Genomic DNA, 14,270 nt, shown 5'->3' with positions numbered 1-14,270 from the left:
AAGATGGGAGCAAAATGCTTCTTCGTGGTTAGGATCTGTTTGTGAACCTGAGGTGGCTGTGTGACCTGATTCTCTGGAGGATTATTCCTGATCGTAAAAAAATCTGTACTTTCTGTGCATGTGCTCCTTTACGATGAAAGGTTTGTTGTACACACTTATTTGTCTGGTGTAACTATAACATTGACATGTTGTAGCCTACAAACTTCTCTTGTAACTATAATAAACGACATGATCGACATTTTGTACAAACATCTTCGTCTGTTGCAACTATAATGACATTGCGGCAGGGTAGCCTAGTGGTTAGAGCGTTGGACTAGTAACCGGAAGGTTGCAAGTTCAATACCCTCGAGCTGACATGGTACAAATCTGTCGTTCTGCCCCTGAACAGGCAGTTAACCCACTGTTCCTAGGCCGTCATTGAAAATAAGAATTTGTTCTTAACTAAATTGCCTGGTTAAATAAATATAAAATTGCAGTACTACAGTAAACACAAGCAGGACAGACAGGCAGTCTTAAGTAGTGATTTAATGCTTTTACATGCTGCTGTCTAGGAATGTTTTGGAAGATGATATCATTGCAAGCATAAGCAGGAGGCAGACAGGCAGTCATATTACTAGTGCTCTTTTTTCAGCTTGGCCTGCCTGAGGTTACCAGTGGCCTGCCTGAGGTTACCAGTGGTCTGCCTGAGGTTACCAGTGGTCTGCCTATGGTTACCAGTGGCCTGCCTGGGGTTACCAGTGGCCTGCCTGAGGTTACCAGTGGTCTGCCTGGGGTTACCAGTGGTCTGCCTGGGGTTACCAGTGGCCTGCCTGAGGTTACCAGTGGTCTGCCTGGGGTTACCAGTGGCCTGCCTGAGGTTACCAGTGGCCTGCCTGAGGTTACCAGTGGCCTGCCTGAGATTACCAGTGGCCTGCCTGAGGTTACCAGTGGCCTGCCTGAGGTTACCAGTGGCCTGCCTGAGGTTACCAGTGGCCTGCCTGGGGTTACCAGTGGTCTGCCTGAGGTTACCAGTGGCCTGCCTGAGGTTACCAGTGGCCTGCCTGAGGTTACCAGTGGCCTGCCTGAGGTTACCAGTGGCCTGCCTGGGGTTACCAGTGGCCTGCCTGGGGTTACCAGTGGCCTGCCTGGGGTTACCAGTGGTCTGCCTGGGGTTACCAGTGGTCTGCCTGGGGTTACCAGTGGCCTGCCTGGGGTTACCAGTGGTCTGCCTGGGGTTACCAGTGGTCTGCCTGGGGTTACCAGTGGTCTGCCTGGGGCTACCAGTGGTCTGCCTGGGGTTACCAGTGGTCTGCCTGGGGTTAGCAGTGGCCTGCCTGGGGTTACCAGTGGCCTGCCTGAGGTTACCAGTGGTCTGCCTGGGGTTACCAGTGGCCTGCCTGAGGTTACCAGTGGCCTGCCTGAGGTTACCAGTGGTCTGCCTATGGTTACCAGTGGCCTGCCTGGGGTTACCAGTGGCCTGCCTGAGGTTACCAGTGGTCTGCCTGGGGTTACCAGTGGTCTGCCTGGGGTTACCAGTGGCCTGCCTGAGGTTACCAGTGGTCTGCCTGGGGTTACCAGTGGCCTGCCTGAGGTTACCAGTGGCCTGCCTGAGGTTACCAGTGGCCTGCCTGAGATTACCAGTGGCCTGCCTGAGGTTACCAGTGGCCTGCCTGAGGTTACCAGTGGCCTGCCTGAGGTTACCAGTGGCCTGCCTGGGGTTACCAGTGGTCTGCCTGAGGTTACCAGTGGCCTGCCTGAGGTTACCAGTGGCCTGCCTGGGGTTACCAGTGGCCTGCCTGGGGTTACCAGTGGCCTGCCTGGGGGTTACCAGTGGGCCTGGGGTTACCAGTGGCCTGCCTGGGGTTACCAGTGGTCTGCCTGGGGTTACCAGTGGTCTGCCTGGGGTTACCAGTGGCCTGCCTGGGGTTACCAGTGGTCTGCCTGGGGTTACCAGTGGTCTGCCTGGGGTTACCAGTGGTCTGCCTGGGGCTACCAGTGGTCTGCCTGGGGTTACCAGTGGTCTGCCTGGGGTTACCAGTGGCCTGCCTGGGGTTACCAGTGGCCTGCCTGAGGTTACCAGTGGTCTGCCTGGGGTTACCCTGCCTGAGTGGCCTGCCTGAGGTTACCAGTGGCCTGCCTGGGTTACCAGTGGCCTGCCTGGGGTTACCAGTGGTCTGCCTGGGGTTACCAGTGGCCTGCCTGGGGTTACCAGTGGCCTGCCTGGGGTTACCAGTGGTCTGCCTGGGGTTACAAGTGGTCTGCCTGAGGTTACCAGTGGTCTGCCTGGGGTTACCAGTGGTCTGCCTGGGGTTACCAGTGGTCTGCCTGGGGTTACCAGTGGCCTGCCTGGGGTTACCAGTGGCCTGCCTGGGGTTACCAGTGGTCTGCCTGGGGTTACCAGTGGCCTGCCTGGGGTTACCAGTGGCCTGCCTGGGGTTACCAGTGGCCTGCCTGGGGTTACCAGTGGCCTGCCTGGGGTTACCAGTGGCCTGCCTGGGGTTACCAGTGGCCTGCCTGGGGTTACCAGTGGCCTGCCTGGTTACCAGTGGCCTGCCTGGGGTTACCAGTGGCCTGCCTGAGGTTACCAGTGGCCTGCCTGAGGTTACCAGTGGCCTGCCTGGGGTTACCAGTGGCCTGGTTACCAGTGGCCTGCCTGAGGTTACCAGTGGCCTGCCTGGGGTTACCAGTGGCCTGCCTGGGGTTACCAGTGGCCTGCCTGGGGTTACCAGTGGCCTGCCTGGGGTTACCAGTGGCCTGCCTGGGGTTACCAGTGGCCTGCCTGGGGTTACCAGTGGCCTGCCTGGGGTTACCAGCTAGCAGTGGCCTGCCTAGGGTTACCAGTGGCCTGCCTGGGGTTACCAGCTAGCAGTGGCCTGCCTAGGGTTACCAGTGGTCTGCCTAGGGTTACCAGTGGCCTGCCTGGGGTTACCAGCTAGCAGTGGCCTGCCTAGGGTTACCAGTGGCCTGCCTGGGGTTACCAGCTATCAGTGGCCTGCCTATGGTTACCAGTGGCCTGCCTGGGGTTACCAGTGGCCTGCCTGGGGTTACCAGTGGCCTGCCTTGGGTTACCAGTGGCCTGCCTGGGGTTACCAGCTATCAGTGGCCTGCCTGAGGTTACCAGTGGCCTGTCTGGGGTTACCAGCTAGCAGTGGCCTGCCTGGGGTTACCAGTGGCCTGCCTGAGGTTACCAGTGGCCTGCCTGAGGTTACCAGTGGCCTGCCTGAGGTTACCAATGGCCTGGTATCTAGAACCGAGGCTCTACACTCTGCATCCCTCCTCCTCAACCCGGCTTTCTCAGACACTTTAATGTGCACTGAGGATGATGTCTTAAATCCTCTCACAAGACACACGCAGGCACGCACACACACAAACACTTACACACACACACACCACACATAGGTACCCACACTCATTTAATTATCTTAATTGGACAGCTGTGTCTGTCACAGATGATGTAAAATGATCCGAGGCTCAAACTGCGTTCCGCTGAATGCTCTGAAATATGTATCCACACAGACGTTAGAAGTTAGACAACTGTTTATATTGCCTTGTTTCAAGGCTGGATATAAGTGTCAACTGGAGTGCTACCTGCCTGGCTTTGCAATGTACATGGGTTTATTATTTAATGGGATTATGGGCAATGTATATGACATGAGGTGGCCATAGGAGGGAGCTATAGACCCTTATCAGGCCTGGTGTCCTTATTCGGCATCACTTCTACTATATCAAGTCTGTGGATAAGGTAGGGTTAAACATTAAGATCAGAGGGGGTGTGGTATATGGCCAATTGGCCAATATACCACTGCTAAGGGTTGTTCTTATGCACGGCGCAAAGCAGTAAAACTAAATGTTTTGTCATACCCATGGTATACGTACGGCCTGTTATACCACGGCTATCAGCCAATCAGCATTCAGGGCTCGAACCACCCAGTTTATAATACCTACTATAAACTGGGTGGGTTGAGGCCTGAATGCTGATTGGCTGAAGGCCATGGTATATCAGAGCGTACCCCCCGGGTATGACAAAACATGTATTTTTACTGCTCTAATTATGTTGGTAACCAGTTTACAGTAGCAATAAGGCACCTCGGGGGTTTGTGGTATATGGCCAATATACCACAGCTAAGGGCTGTGTCCAGGCACTCCGCGTTGTGTCATGCTTATTCGGGGTCAAAACATGTGGCTTCAAAGGGGTGAGTGCCATCATCATTGTGATCCTGCCTTATTATAAATTACAAGTGGTTAGCATCATACAGTTAAATTTACATTATAGTGCATATGTCTCTGCAATTTCTGCACATTAGTATCACATTACAATCACTACGACTGAAGTATGGTGCATATATAATATATAATCTCTGACAGGTAGGGTGCATCTACACGAATATTATAGAGCATAGGTGTGTGTATTACCTGATACCTGATTGGCTGATCATAGTATTGAGGAAAGCAACCAATTTGTTGCACTGGTGGGGGGATCAATGATTGTGCTTCGGCATCCTGCGAGCGCTGACGCTCACTCTGGATACTGACGTATGTAAGCAATACAATGAAGCGTATTGTTCGTCACATTTGGCCAACCTTTCATTTGAAAGGCTACTCACCTGAGTTTCAAATCAAGCGCATGAGTCGTTCTCCCCGCAAGTATTCAATTTGTGTAGTGGCAGTGAACGAGGAGGTTGCCTTCCAAATCTGAGCATCATTCGAGTCACTCGCAAAGTTTGCTGCGCTCTGGTGATCCTGATTTCTCTGAAAACTATGGGGACCTTACGCGATCTCCAATACGCATTACAGGAGAAGATTGAGGAGTTGCGACAACGAGACGCACTTATTGACGAACTGGAGCTGGAATTAGATCAAAAGGACGAATTGATTCAAAAGCTTCAGAATGAACTGGATAAATACCGATCCGTAATCAAACCGGCGACGCAACAAGTCCACAAGGCAAGCGCACTACAGGAGCAGCACAGGACCAAGAGACAGGCGATATCAGGAGAGCCCACCGCCTTTGACATTCATGAACTCAGTCATGTCACTCTTCCATTCTACCCCAAGAGCCCACAGTAGGTTTCATATGTCCGTCTTTGGTCATTGTGTCTTACCTGTGTGCTGACTGCTGTTCATCTATTGTATATCACATGTCCCTATTAGAGTATGAGTGGTACCAAAAGTGAATCCCATCACAGCAACACTGTAGGCTAATTGAATGGCAAAATGTTGGCTTTAGTTGTGGCTGTGTTTGCATTTGCAATGAAGTACGTTGTGTGTGTGTGTGTGTGTTATGGAAACATGATATCATGCAGCAACCATATTTGCATAATGCATGCTAGTTGTGTAGTGACAGTATGGTGTGTGCATACACCTGGCTGAGTATACATGATAAAACTAGCCTTAATAACACAAGTCTCTACAGAAACATTTGTTTTAAAACACACAACTTACCTCAACTGCAATTGCAAACACAGTCAAATCTACAGACACTATGCTATGCAGAGTCAGGAAACCCCCATAATGCACATGCAATGAACACATTCAAGTAAAAGTCAGCCTCTGAAAGCATAGAGCTAACATTTCTAATTCACTTGTTGCTCAAGCCCTGATACTGCTCTCAAATGTTGTTTGACTAGCCAAATCAACATCTACCTTCTAAAGATACGTATAGTCATAAAGGAACATAGCGCACCTGGACAGATAGCAATTTCCATGTAAGAGATACAATATCTGCATAAAGGGAAAACATTAGGTTGGGAATTTGAGCATTATAAAAATGAATTTGTATATCTAAATGCCTTAAGAGTACACAACAGAACGTTCTATTACAGTAGGTTGTTTTGTCAAAGTCCAGACAAAGGAGAAAGGCAGAGAAGAACATTTTCTTATGTGGAGTCAGTAAATCATGTAATCCACTGTCAAGATAGACCGTTCGTTAGGGAAAAACGAATAGGTTCTCTCCCTCTTCCAAATATTGTTTGTGTGTGTATGTATATATATCTCACTAATGTTTCTAGTTTCATACTTTTCCACAACACTACGAGCACAGGTTGATTCCACAGCAGCATGGCCTGAAAACACATGCCTCTGGTAAATACATGCCTCTGTTAAAACCCTATAATCCGTACATGGTACAGATAACGTATTGGTATCGTTATACTCCTAAAGGTGAAATAAAAAAAATCACATTAATTTATTAAATATACAAATATTATTTACAGTACCAGTACATGTTTTAGAACACCTACTCATTACAGGGTTTTTCTTTATTTTATTTTTTACTATTGTCTACATTGTAGGATAATAGTGAAGACATCAAAACTATGAAATAACACATGGAATCATGTAATTAACAAAAAAGTGTTAAACAAATCTAAATATATTTTATATTTGAGATTCTTCAAAGTAGCCACCCTTTGTCTTCATGACAGCTTTGCACATGCTTGGCATTCTCTCAACCAGCTTCATGCGGTAGTCACCTGGAATGCATTTCAATTAACAGGTGTGCCTTGTTAAGTTATTCTGTGGAATTTCTTTCCTTCTTATTAAAGCGTTTGAGCCAATCAGTTGTGTTGTGACAAGACAGGGTTGGTATACAGAGCTTTTGGTAAAAGACCAAGTCCATATTAGGACAAGAACAGCTCAAATCAGCAAAGAGAAATGACAGTCCATCATTACTTTAAGACATGAAGGTCAGTGAATCTGGAAAATTGTGCAGTTGCAAAAACCATCAAGCTCTATGATGAAACTAGCTCTCATGAGGACCGCCACAGGATTGGAAGACCCAGAGTTACCTCCGCTGCAGAGGATAAGTTCATTAGAGTTACAAGCCTAAGAAATTGAAGCCCAAATAAATGCTTCACAGAGTTCAAGTAACAGACACATCTCAACATCAACTGTTCAGAGGAGACTGCGTGAATCAGGCCTTCATAGTCGAATTGCTGCAAAGAATCCACTACTAAAGGACACCAATAATAAGAAGAGACTTGCTTGGGCCAAGAAACACGAGCAATGGACATTAGACCGGTGGAAATTTGTTCTTTGGTCTGATCAGTCCAAATTTGAGATTTTTGGTTCCAACTGCCATGTCTTTGTGAGACGTGGTGTGGGTGAACGGATGATCTCCGCATGTGTATTTCCCACTATAAAGCATGGAGGTGTTATGGGGGTTTGCTGGTGACGCTGTCTGTGATTTATTTAGAATTCAAGGCACACTTAACCAGCATGGCTACCACAGCATTCTGCAGCGATACGCATCCCATCAGGTTTGGGCTTAGTGGGACTATAATTTGTTTTTCAACAGGACAATGACTTAATACACATGCAGGCTGTGTAAGGGCAATTTTACCAAGAAGGAGAGTGATGGAGTGTTACTTCAGATGACCTGGCCTCCACAACCTCTCGACCTCAACCAAATTGAGATGGTTTGGGATGAGTCGGCCTGCAGAGTGAAGGAAAAGCAGCCAATTAGTGCTCAGCATATGTGGGAACTCCTTCAAGACTGCTGGAAAAGTATTCCAGGTGAAGCTGGTTGAGAGAATGCCAAGCATGTGCAAAGCTGAAGAATCTCAAATATATTTTGATTTGTTTAACACTTTTTTTTTTTTATTACTACATGATTCCATATCTGTCATTTCATAGTTTTGATGTCTTCACTATTATTCTACAATGTAAAAGTAAAGAAAAACCCTTGAATGATTAGATGTTCTAAAACTTTGACCGGTAGTGTATCTAAAAGTACACTTTTTGATTCCCCCTTTTTTTAGACATATTGTTTGGAACAATATACTCTTCAAATAAGTACAATTTCCAGAGTGGGCTCTCTGCTAATTTTCAAGAAATTATAATTTTTATACATGGAAATTGACATTATAGGTAATTAAACAATCACAACCCTCCTGTAGGATTGAACTTTCAGCAAATCACCAGCAGAGAGAGAGTCCCCTTTGAATCCATTTTCCAATTCCCTGTGTTGATGCTGCTCATAAAATGCATCATAATATTAAAAGTAGCATTAGAGTCAGTCTGAATATTTTATTTTCTTGAGTATATTTGTCACACCCTGACCTTAGTTATCTTTGTTTTCTTTATTATTTTGGTTAGGTCTGGGTGTGATGAGGGTGGTATGTGTGTTAACCTTGTCTAGGGTTTTTTGTATATCTATGGGGTTTTGGTTTGTCTAGGCAGCTGGCAGCTGTTTATCGTTGTCTCTGATTGGGGATCCTATTTAGGTTGCCATTTTCCATTTAGGTTTTATGGGTTATTGTCTATGTGTAGTTGCATGTCAGCACTAGTTGTTTATAGCGTCACGTTTGTTTAAGTGGTCTTCGTTAAATAAAAGAAGAATGTATTCCAATCACGCTGTGCCTTGGTCTCCTCGTTATGACGAACGTGACAATATTGTTTTAAACAACATGTTTAAAATGTAACAAACTAAAAAAGGTTATTTTGAGAATGTAGACTTAGTCCATACTTTAGAGGACACTATTAGGAGTATAATGACAGCAAGATGTCTGTAACATATCATGTACGGTTCGCAGACATGGGGTCTTACAAGAGGCATGTATAGGCCTAAAAGTGGCCTAAAATGGCCACTTTCATCATGATTTTCAAAAACAATATTTATATTTGTATTGATGATGGATCCTCATGCAGCAGCTACACTTCCTAAATTCCAGCAATTAGTGATCCCTTAATGCGCCAAATCCCGTTAACGGGATAGATTTGACAACATCCTGTGAAATTGCAGGGCGCCACATTCAAACTACAGAAATATCAATATTCAACATTCATGAAAATATAAGTGTGATACATCAAAATAAACTTAACTTCTTGTTAATCCAGCTGCTCTGTCAGATTTGAAAAAGGCTTTACGGAGAAAGCACACCATGCGATTATCTGAGGACAGCGCCACGCATACACACACATGAAAATCCTTTTTCAACCAGGCAGGTGCGACACAAAAGTCTGAAATAACGATATAATAAATACCTTACCTTTGAAGATCTTCTTTTTGCAATCCCAAATGTCTCAGTGACACAATGAATGATCTTTTTTTTGGATAAATTCCTTCTTTATATCCCCAAAATGTCAATTTATTTGGCGGGTTTGATTCAGAAACACACCCGTTCCAACTCGCCCAACATGACTACAAAGTATCTAATAAGTTACCTGTAAACTTGGTCCAAACATTTCAAGCAACTTTCCTAATCCAACCTCAGATATCCTAAAATGTAAATAATCGATAGAATTTAAGACGGGATAATCTGTTTCCAATACCGAAGAAAAATAACACGGGCCGCGCTCCTGTTCACGCGCAACAAAAGACTAGGGACCTTCAGAGTGACACGTACAAAGAACAGCACTACTTCTTCATTTCTCAAAAGAAAAACATCGACCAATTTCTAAAGTCTGTTGACATCCAGTGGAAGCCATAAGAACTGCAACTAGGTTCCTAATTAACAGGGTTTCCCATAGAAATCCCATTGGAAAATCCTATGACCTCAATTTTCTTCCCCTGGATGGTTTGTCCTCTGGGTTTCGCCTGCCAAATCAGTTCTGTTATACTCACAGGCATTATTTTAACAGTTTTAGAAACTTTAGAGTGTTTCCTATCCAAATCTACCAATTATATGCATATCCCAGCTGATTAGCAGGCAGTTTACGTTGGGCACACTTATCATCCGGATGTCATAATACTGCCCCCTAGCCTTAAGAGGTTTTAAGGCAGTTATACAATTTTAAAAACATAAAAATACATTCACAACACATTTCACAACCCATTAAGTGTGTGCCCTCAGGCCACTATACTTCTACCACATATCTACAATACAAAATCCATGTGTACGTGTGTGTATAGTGCGTATGTTATCGTGTCTTTGTATGCATGTGTCTGTGCCTCTGTATGTGTCTCTTCACAGTCCCCGCTGTTCTATAATGTGCATTTTTATCTGTTCTTTAAAATGAGATTTTACTGCTTGCATGAGTTACTTGATGTGGAATAGAGTGTCATGTAGTTATGGCTCTACGTCGTACTATGCGCCTCCCATTGTCTGTTCTGGACTTGGAGACAGTGAAGAGACCTCTGGCATGTCTTGTGGGGTATGCATGGGTGTCTGAGCTGTGTGCCAGTTGTTCAGACATACAGCTCTGTGAATTCAACATGTCAATACCTCTCACAAATACAAGTAGTGATGAAGTCAATCTCTGCTCCACTTTGAGCCAGGAGAGTTTGACATGCATATTATTAATGTTAGCTCTCTGTGTACATCCAAGGGCCAGCCGTGCTGCCCTGTTCTGAGCCAATTGCAATTTTCCCAAGTCCATTTTTTGTGGCACCTGACCACACGACTGAACAGTAGTCCAGGTGCGACAAAACTAGGGCCTGTAGGACCTGCCTTGTTGATAGTGTTGTTATTAAGGACAGACTTCTCCCCATCTTGGCTACTGTTGTAGCAATATGTTTTGACCATGACAGTTTACAGTCCAGGATTGTGATACAAATGTAAAAAGCATATCAAACGTGATAATTTCCAGAACAATCTGACAAACAAAAAATATTTTTTGCCCATTCTGGCGTGGACTCACCCCACAGCAGCAATACAATTATAATTGTTATGAACTACTACCAAACTAATACCACATATTTATTTTTATTTACACTGACAGCCTACCCTGGCCAAACCCGGATGACGCTGTGCCAATTGTGCGCCGCCATATGGGACTCTCAATCACGTCCGGTTGTGATACAGCCTGGAATCAAACCAGGGTCTGTAGTGATGCCTCTAGTACTGAGAAGCAGTGTCTTAGACCGCGGCGCCACTCGGGAGCCCCTACATATGTGCACTGATGTGACGTTATTTCCTTTACAATTCATGCCTTTGCAACTCTATTTCTGAAACTGTGTAGGTTGTAAACGATCACAACCTTTCTCAGGCTTCTTAGATTGGAAGGTATGGTCAGGGCATTGAGGGAAAGAGTTTGATTCTTGCACCTTCAGTCCAAGGGTCCTATAAAGTCTGTAGGAATGCTGTCTATCCATCCGGCTGTTCTCTAAAGCAGCATACTTTCTCCTTTTAAGGGAACCGCTCTGTGTTTATCTCTGGGCTTTGACAGGGACGCGCTTTCTGAAGCGAAGGAAAGGAAACGCGACACGAAAACAGAACAGGGGCCAAGCTGGAGTCTAGTCAACTATCAGTTAACATACTGTATAACTGTGACACACTATACCATAGTTCTGCAATGTCAATCCATCCAAGTCGATCTCAGTCATGTTATTCAATAGACTGCAACCAAAGCTTCTCACCAGTCTTCACCTGGCCATGTGTAGTAATTCCCCTGAAAAGCCTTCCAGGACACCCAGTTAATGCTGAATATAAAAGGATCTGATTAATTTGGAGCAGCCTGATGAGCAGTGGCATTTCTGTCCATTGTCCTCAAACCCTCTTCAAAGGGAGTGGTTGGCGGGACACCAAGGGGGTCGGTCTTCTGACACTAGCCACCAGCTGGAGTTCAGTGCCTCCAAAATGACTAATGGCTCCGTTCTCCCCTTTTGTGCTTTTTCTCTGAATATTTTTGAGTCAGATGAGTCATTAGGTTTCCCACCAGTTCGCGACAAATTTTCATGAGAATATTCTAATATGTTTGATGTCCTTCCATCAAATGGACTTTTTTCAGATAAAAGGCTGTGCGTAATGACGTAGTGCACATATTTACTGGAAAGGAGCATCAATCTCATCACCTTGCACTTTCACCACCCTGTGAAGTTTAGCATAACTTATTTCATCTGTAGCCTAATAAACTGCATAGTCAAGTCATAGTGGGAGGACCACAAAACATGTCATTGCATGATTCCAAGTTTACTAGATATGATGATTATTATATCAATATTTCTGAATAGAAGCATTTCCACTGACATTTCTTGCATAATAATAGATTTTACTGACACAGAAAGATCCCACCTTGTCTAGCGTATCTTGCTTTGTCTACATTTGTAAAGTTAACCAACAGATATTCTGTCTCCATCAGGCCTGTCATGACATTTTTTTATCCGACATGTACTTTACTTGCAGAAAAAGTTTGGATGGAAACCTGGTTAGTGTAGCTGAAACGAATATACTGCAGGGATTTGATGGGTATATTTGTTTTCTTAATGTAACTGCCCAGTAATAATCTCACCTTTAAGTTAATGTTCTGTTAACTCATACCCAAGTAATGTTGTTGACTCATCCTATATTAAACCCGTATTTCTGCATAGTTGGAGAAAAAAACACTTGGAGAATAAAACCTACCTCAAACTTGTATCTCAAACAGACCATTTAAACAATGCTTGCTATTTCCTCATAGAGGATGATGTCATCTTTCTTGGCATTCTCTCAATCAGTTTTATGATGTAGTCACCTGGAATGCATTTCAATTAACAGGTGTGCTTTGTTAAAAGTTAATTTGTGGATTTTATTCCCTTCTTAATGCATTTGAGATGTGTTGTGACAAGGTAGGTGTGGTTTACAGAAGATAGCCCTATTTGGTAAAAGACCAAGTCCATATTATGGCAAGAACCGTTCAAATAAGCAAAGAGAAATAACAGTCCATCATCAGTCAATCCAGAAAATTTGAAGAACTTTTAAAGTTTTTTCAAGTGTAGTCGCAAAAACCATCCAGCACTATGATGAAACTGGCTCTCATGAGGACCGCCACAGGAAAGGAAAACCCAGAGTTACCTCTGCTGCAAAGGATAAGTTCATTAGAGTTACCAGCCTCAGAAATCGGCAATTAACTGCACCTCATATTTCAGCCCAAATAAATGCCCAAGTAATAGACACATCTCAACATCAATTGTTCAGAGGAGACTGCGTGAATCAGGCCTTCATGGTCTAATTGCTGTATAGAAACCACTAATAAAGGACACCAATAATAATAAGAGACTTGCTTGGGCCAAGAAACACGAACAATGGACATTAGACCGGTGGAAATCTGTCCTTTGGTCTGATGAGTCCAAATTTGAGATTTTTGGTTTCAACCACCATGTCTTTGTGAGACACAGAGTAGGTGAACGGATGATCTCTGCATGTGTGGTTCCCACCGTGAAGCATGGAGGAGGAGGAGTCATGGTGTGGTTTGCTGGTGACACTGTCAGTGATTTATTTAGAATTCAAGGCACATGTAACCAGCATGGCTACCACAGCATTCTGCAGCGATACGCCATCCCATTTGGTGTGGGCTTAGTGGGACTATCATTTGTTTTTCAACAGGACAATGACCCAACACACCTCCAGGCTGTGTAAGGGCTATTAGACCAAGAAGGAGAGTGATGGTGTGCTGCATCAGATGACCTGGCCTCAACAATCACCCGACCTCAACCCAATTGAGATGGTTTGGGATGAGTTGGACCGCAGAGTGAAGGAAAAGCAGCCAACAAGTTCTCAGCATATGTACGAACTACTTCAAGACTGTTGGAAAAGCCTTCCAGGTGAAGCTGGTTGAGAGAATGCCAAGAGTGTGCAAAGCTGCCAAGAGTGTGCAAAGCTGTCTAGGCAAATGGTGGCTACTTTGAAGAATCTCAAATATATTTCGATTTGTTTAAGACTTTTGTGGTTGCTACATGATTCCATATCTGTTATTTCATAGTTTTGATGTCTTCACTATTATTCGACAATGTAGAAAATAGTACAAATAAAGAAAAACCCTTGAATGAGAAGGTTTGTCCAAACTTCTGACTGGTACTGTATATGACATATTTGGGCCCTTTTATTCCCAACACCAACTCAAACATTTCAAGCCATCATTGGGCATTATGTAGCAATTATTTATTGAAATACTGCCATGTCAAACCAGTCCTATTTGGCCCTATGGAGCTGGTTGGTGGCCATTTTGGAAAACTGCTTCCCTAGAGTGCAACAGGGAAAATCTGCAATGGCACTATAGCTTTATTTAGTTTTGTGGCGTCATCATAAAGCGATTTTGTTCAAATGGGTTACCTTTGTCCCTACTGGACATAATGCATTCCTATTGGATTTCTCATAGAGTGACCTGCACTGGGCAGGTTTCCTGGCACATTTATTATAAGTGACACAGTGTACAATATCATATTATTTATCATTGTAATCGGTAGACTTCAGGGAACAGATATCACTTTTGGAGAGTGTCAAAGGTAACTTTGTATTTAATACACCACTTTGAAAGTGAAAATATACACATTTTACTGCGATTTAATGGTTTTTAATCATCGATCATAAAGGACAAAACAAATGCCATATGGTTTTGGTTGTTGATTGAATGAGTACCCCAAACCAATCCAAACA

At 44.4% G+C, this 14,270-nt stretch overlaps 1 protein-coding gene across 4 annotated transcripts in view; it reads left to right on the top strand.

Annotated features, from left to right (window-relative positions):
* The window catches only part of LOC115106350 (cGMP-dependent protein kinase 1-like), a 223,847-nt gene that overhangs the window by 2,991 nt on the left and 206,586 nt on the right, over window positions 1–14,270 (top strand). The window contains exon 1 of one of the 4 annotated variants that reach the window (XM_029628983.2): window positions 4,555–5,042. The exons of 2 other annotated variants lie outside the window; for them this stretch is intronic. In XM_029628983.2, coding sequence (XP_029484843.1) covers window positions 4,738–5,042 — 305 coding nt within the window. In that variant the 5' untranslated portion in view covers window positions 4,555–4,737. Of the gene's footprint in view, window positions 1–4,554; window positions 5,043–14,270 lie in introns of those variants that run through there. One more of the 4 variants, XM_029628984.2, reaches the window with a different exon arrangement.

The sequence above is a fragment of the Oncorhynchus nerka genome, linkage group LG23 (assembly GCF_034236695.1).
Source record: "Oncorhynchus nerka isolate Pitt River linkage group LG23, Oner_Uvic_2.0, whole genome shotgun sequence".
Classification (NCBI taxonomy): Eukaryota; Metazoa; Chordata; class Actinopteri; order Salmoniformes; family Salmonidae; genus Oncorhynchus; species Oncorhynchus nerka.
The sequence above is the reverse complement of the archived record's forward strand: the minus strand, read 5'-3'. Positions and strand labels throughout refer to the sequence as shown.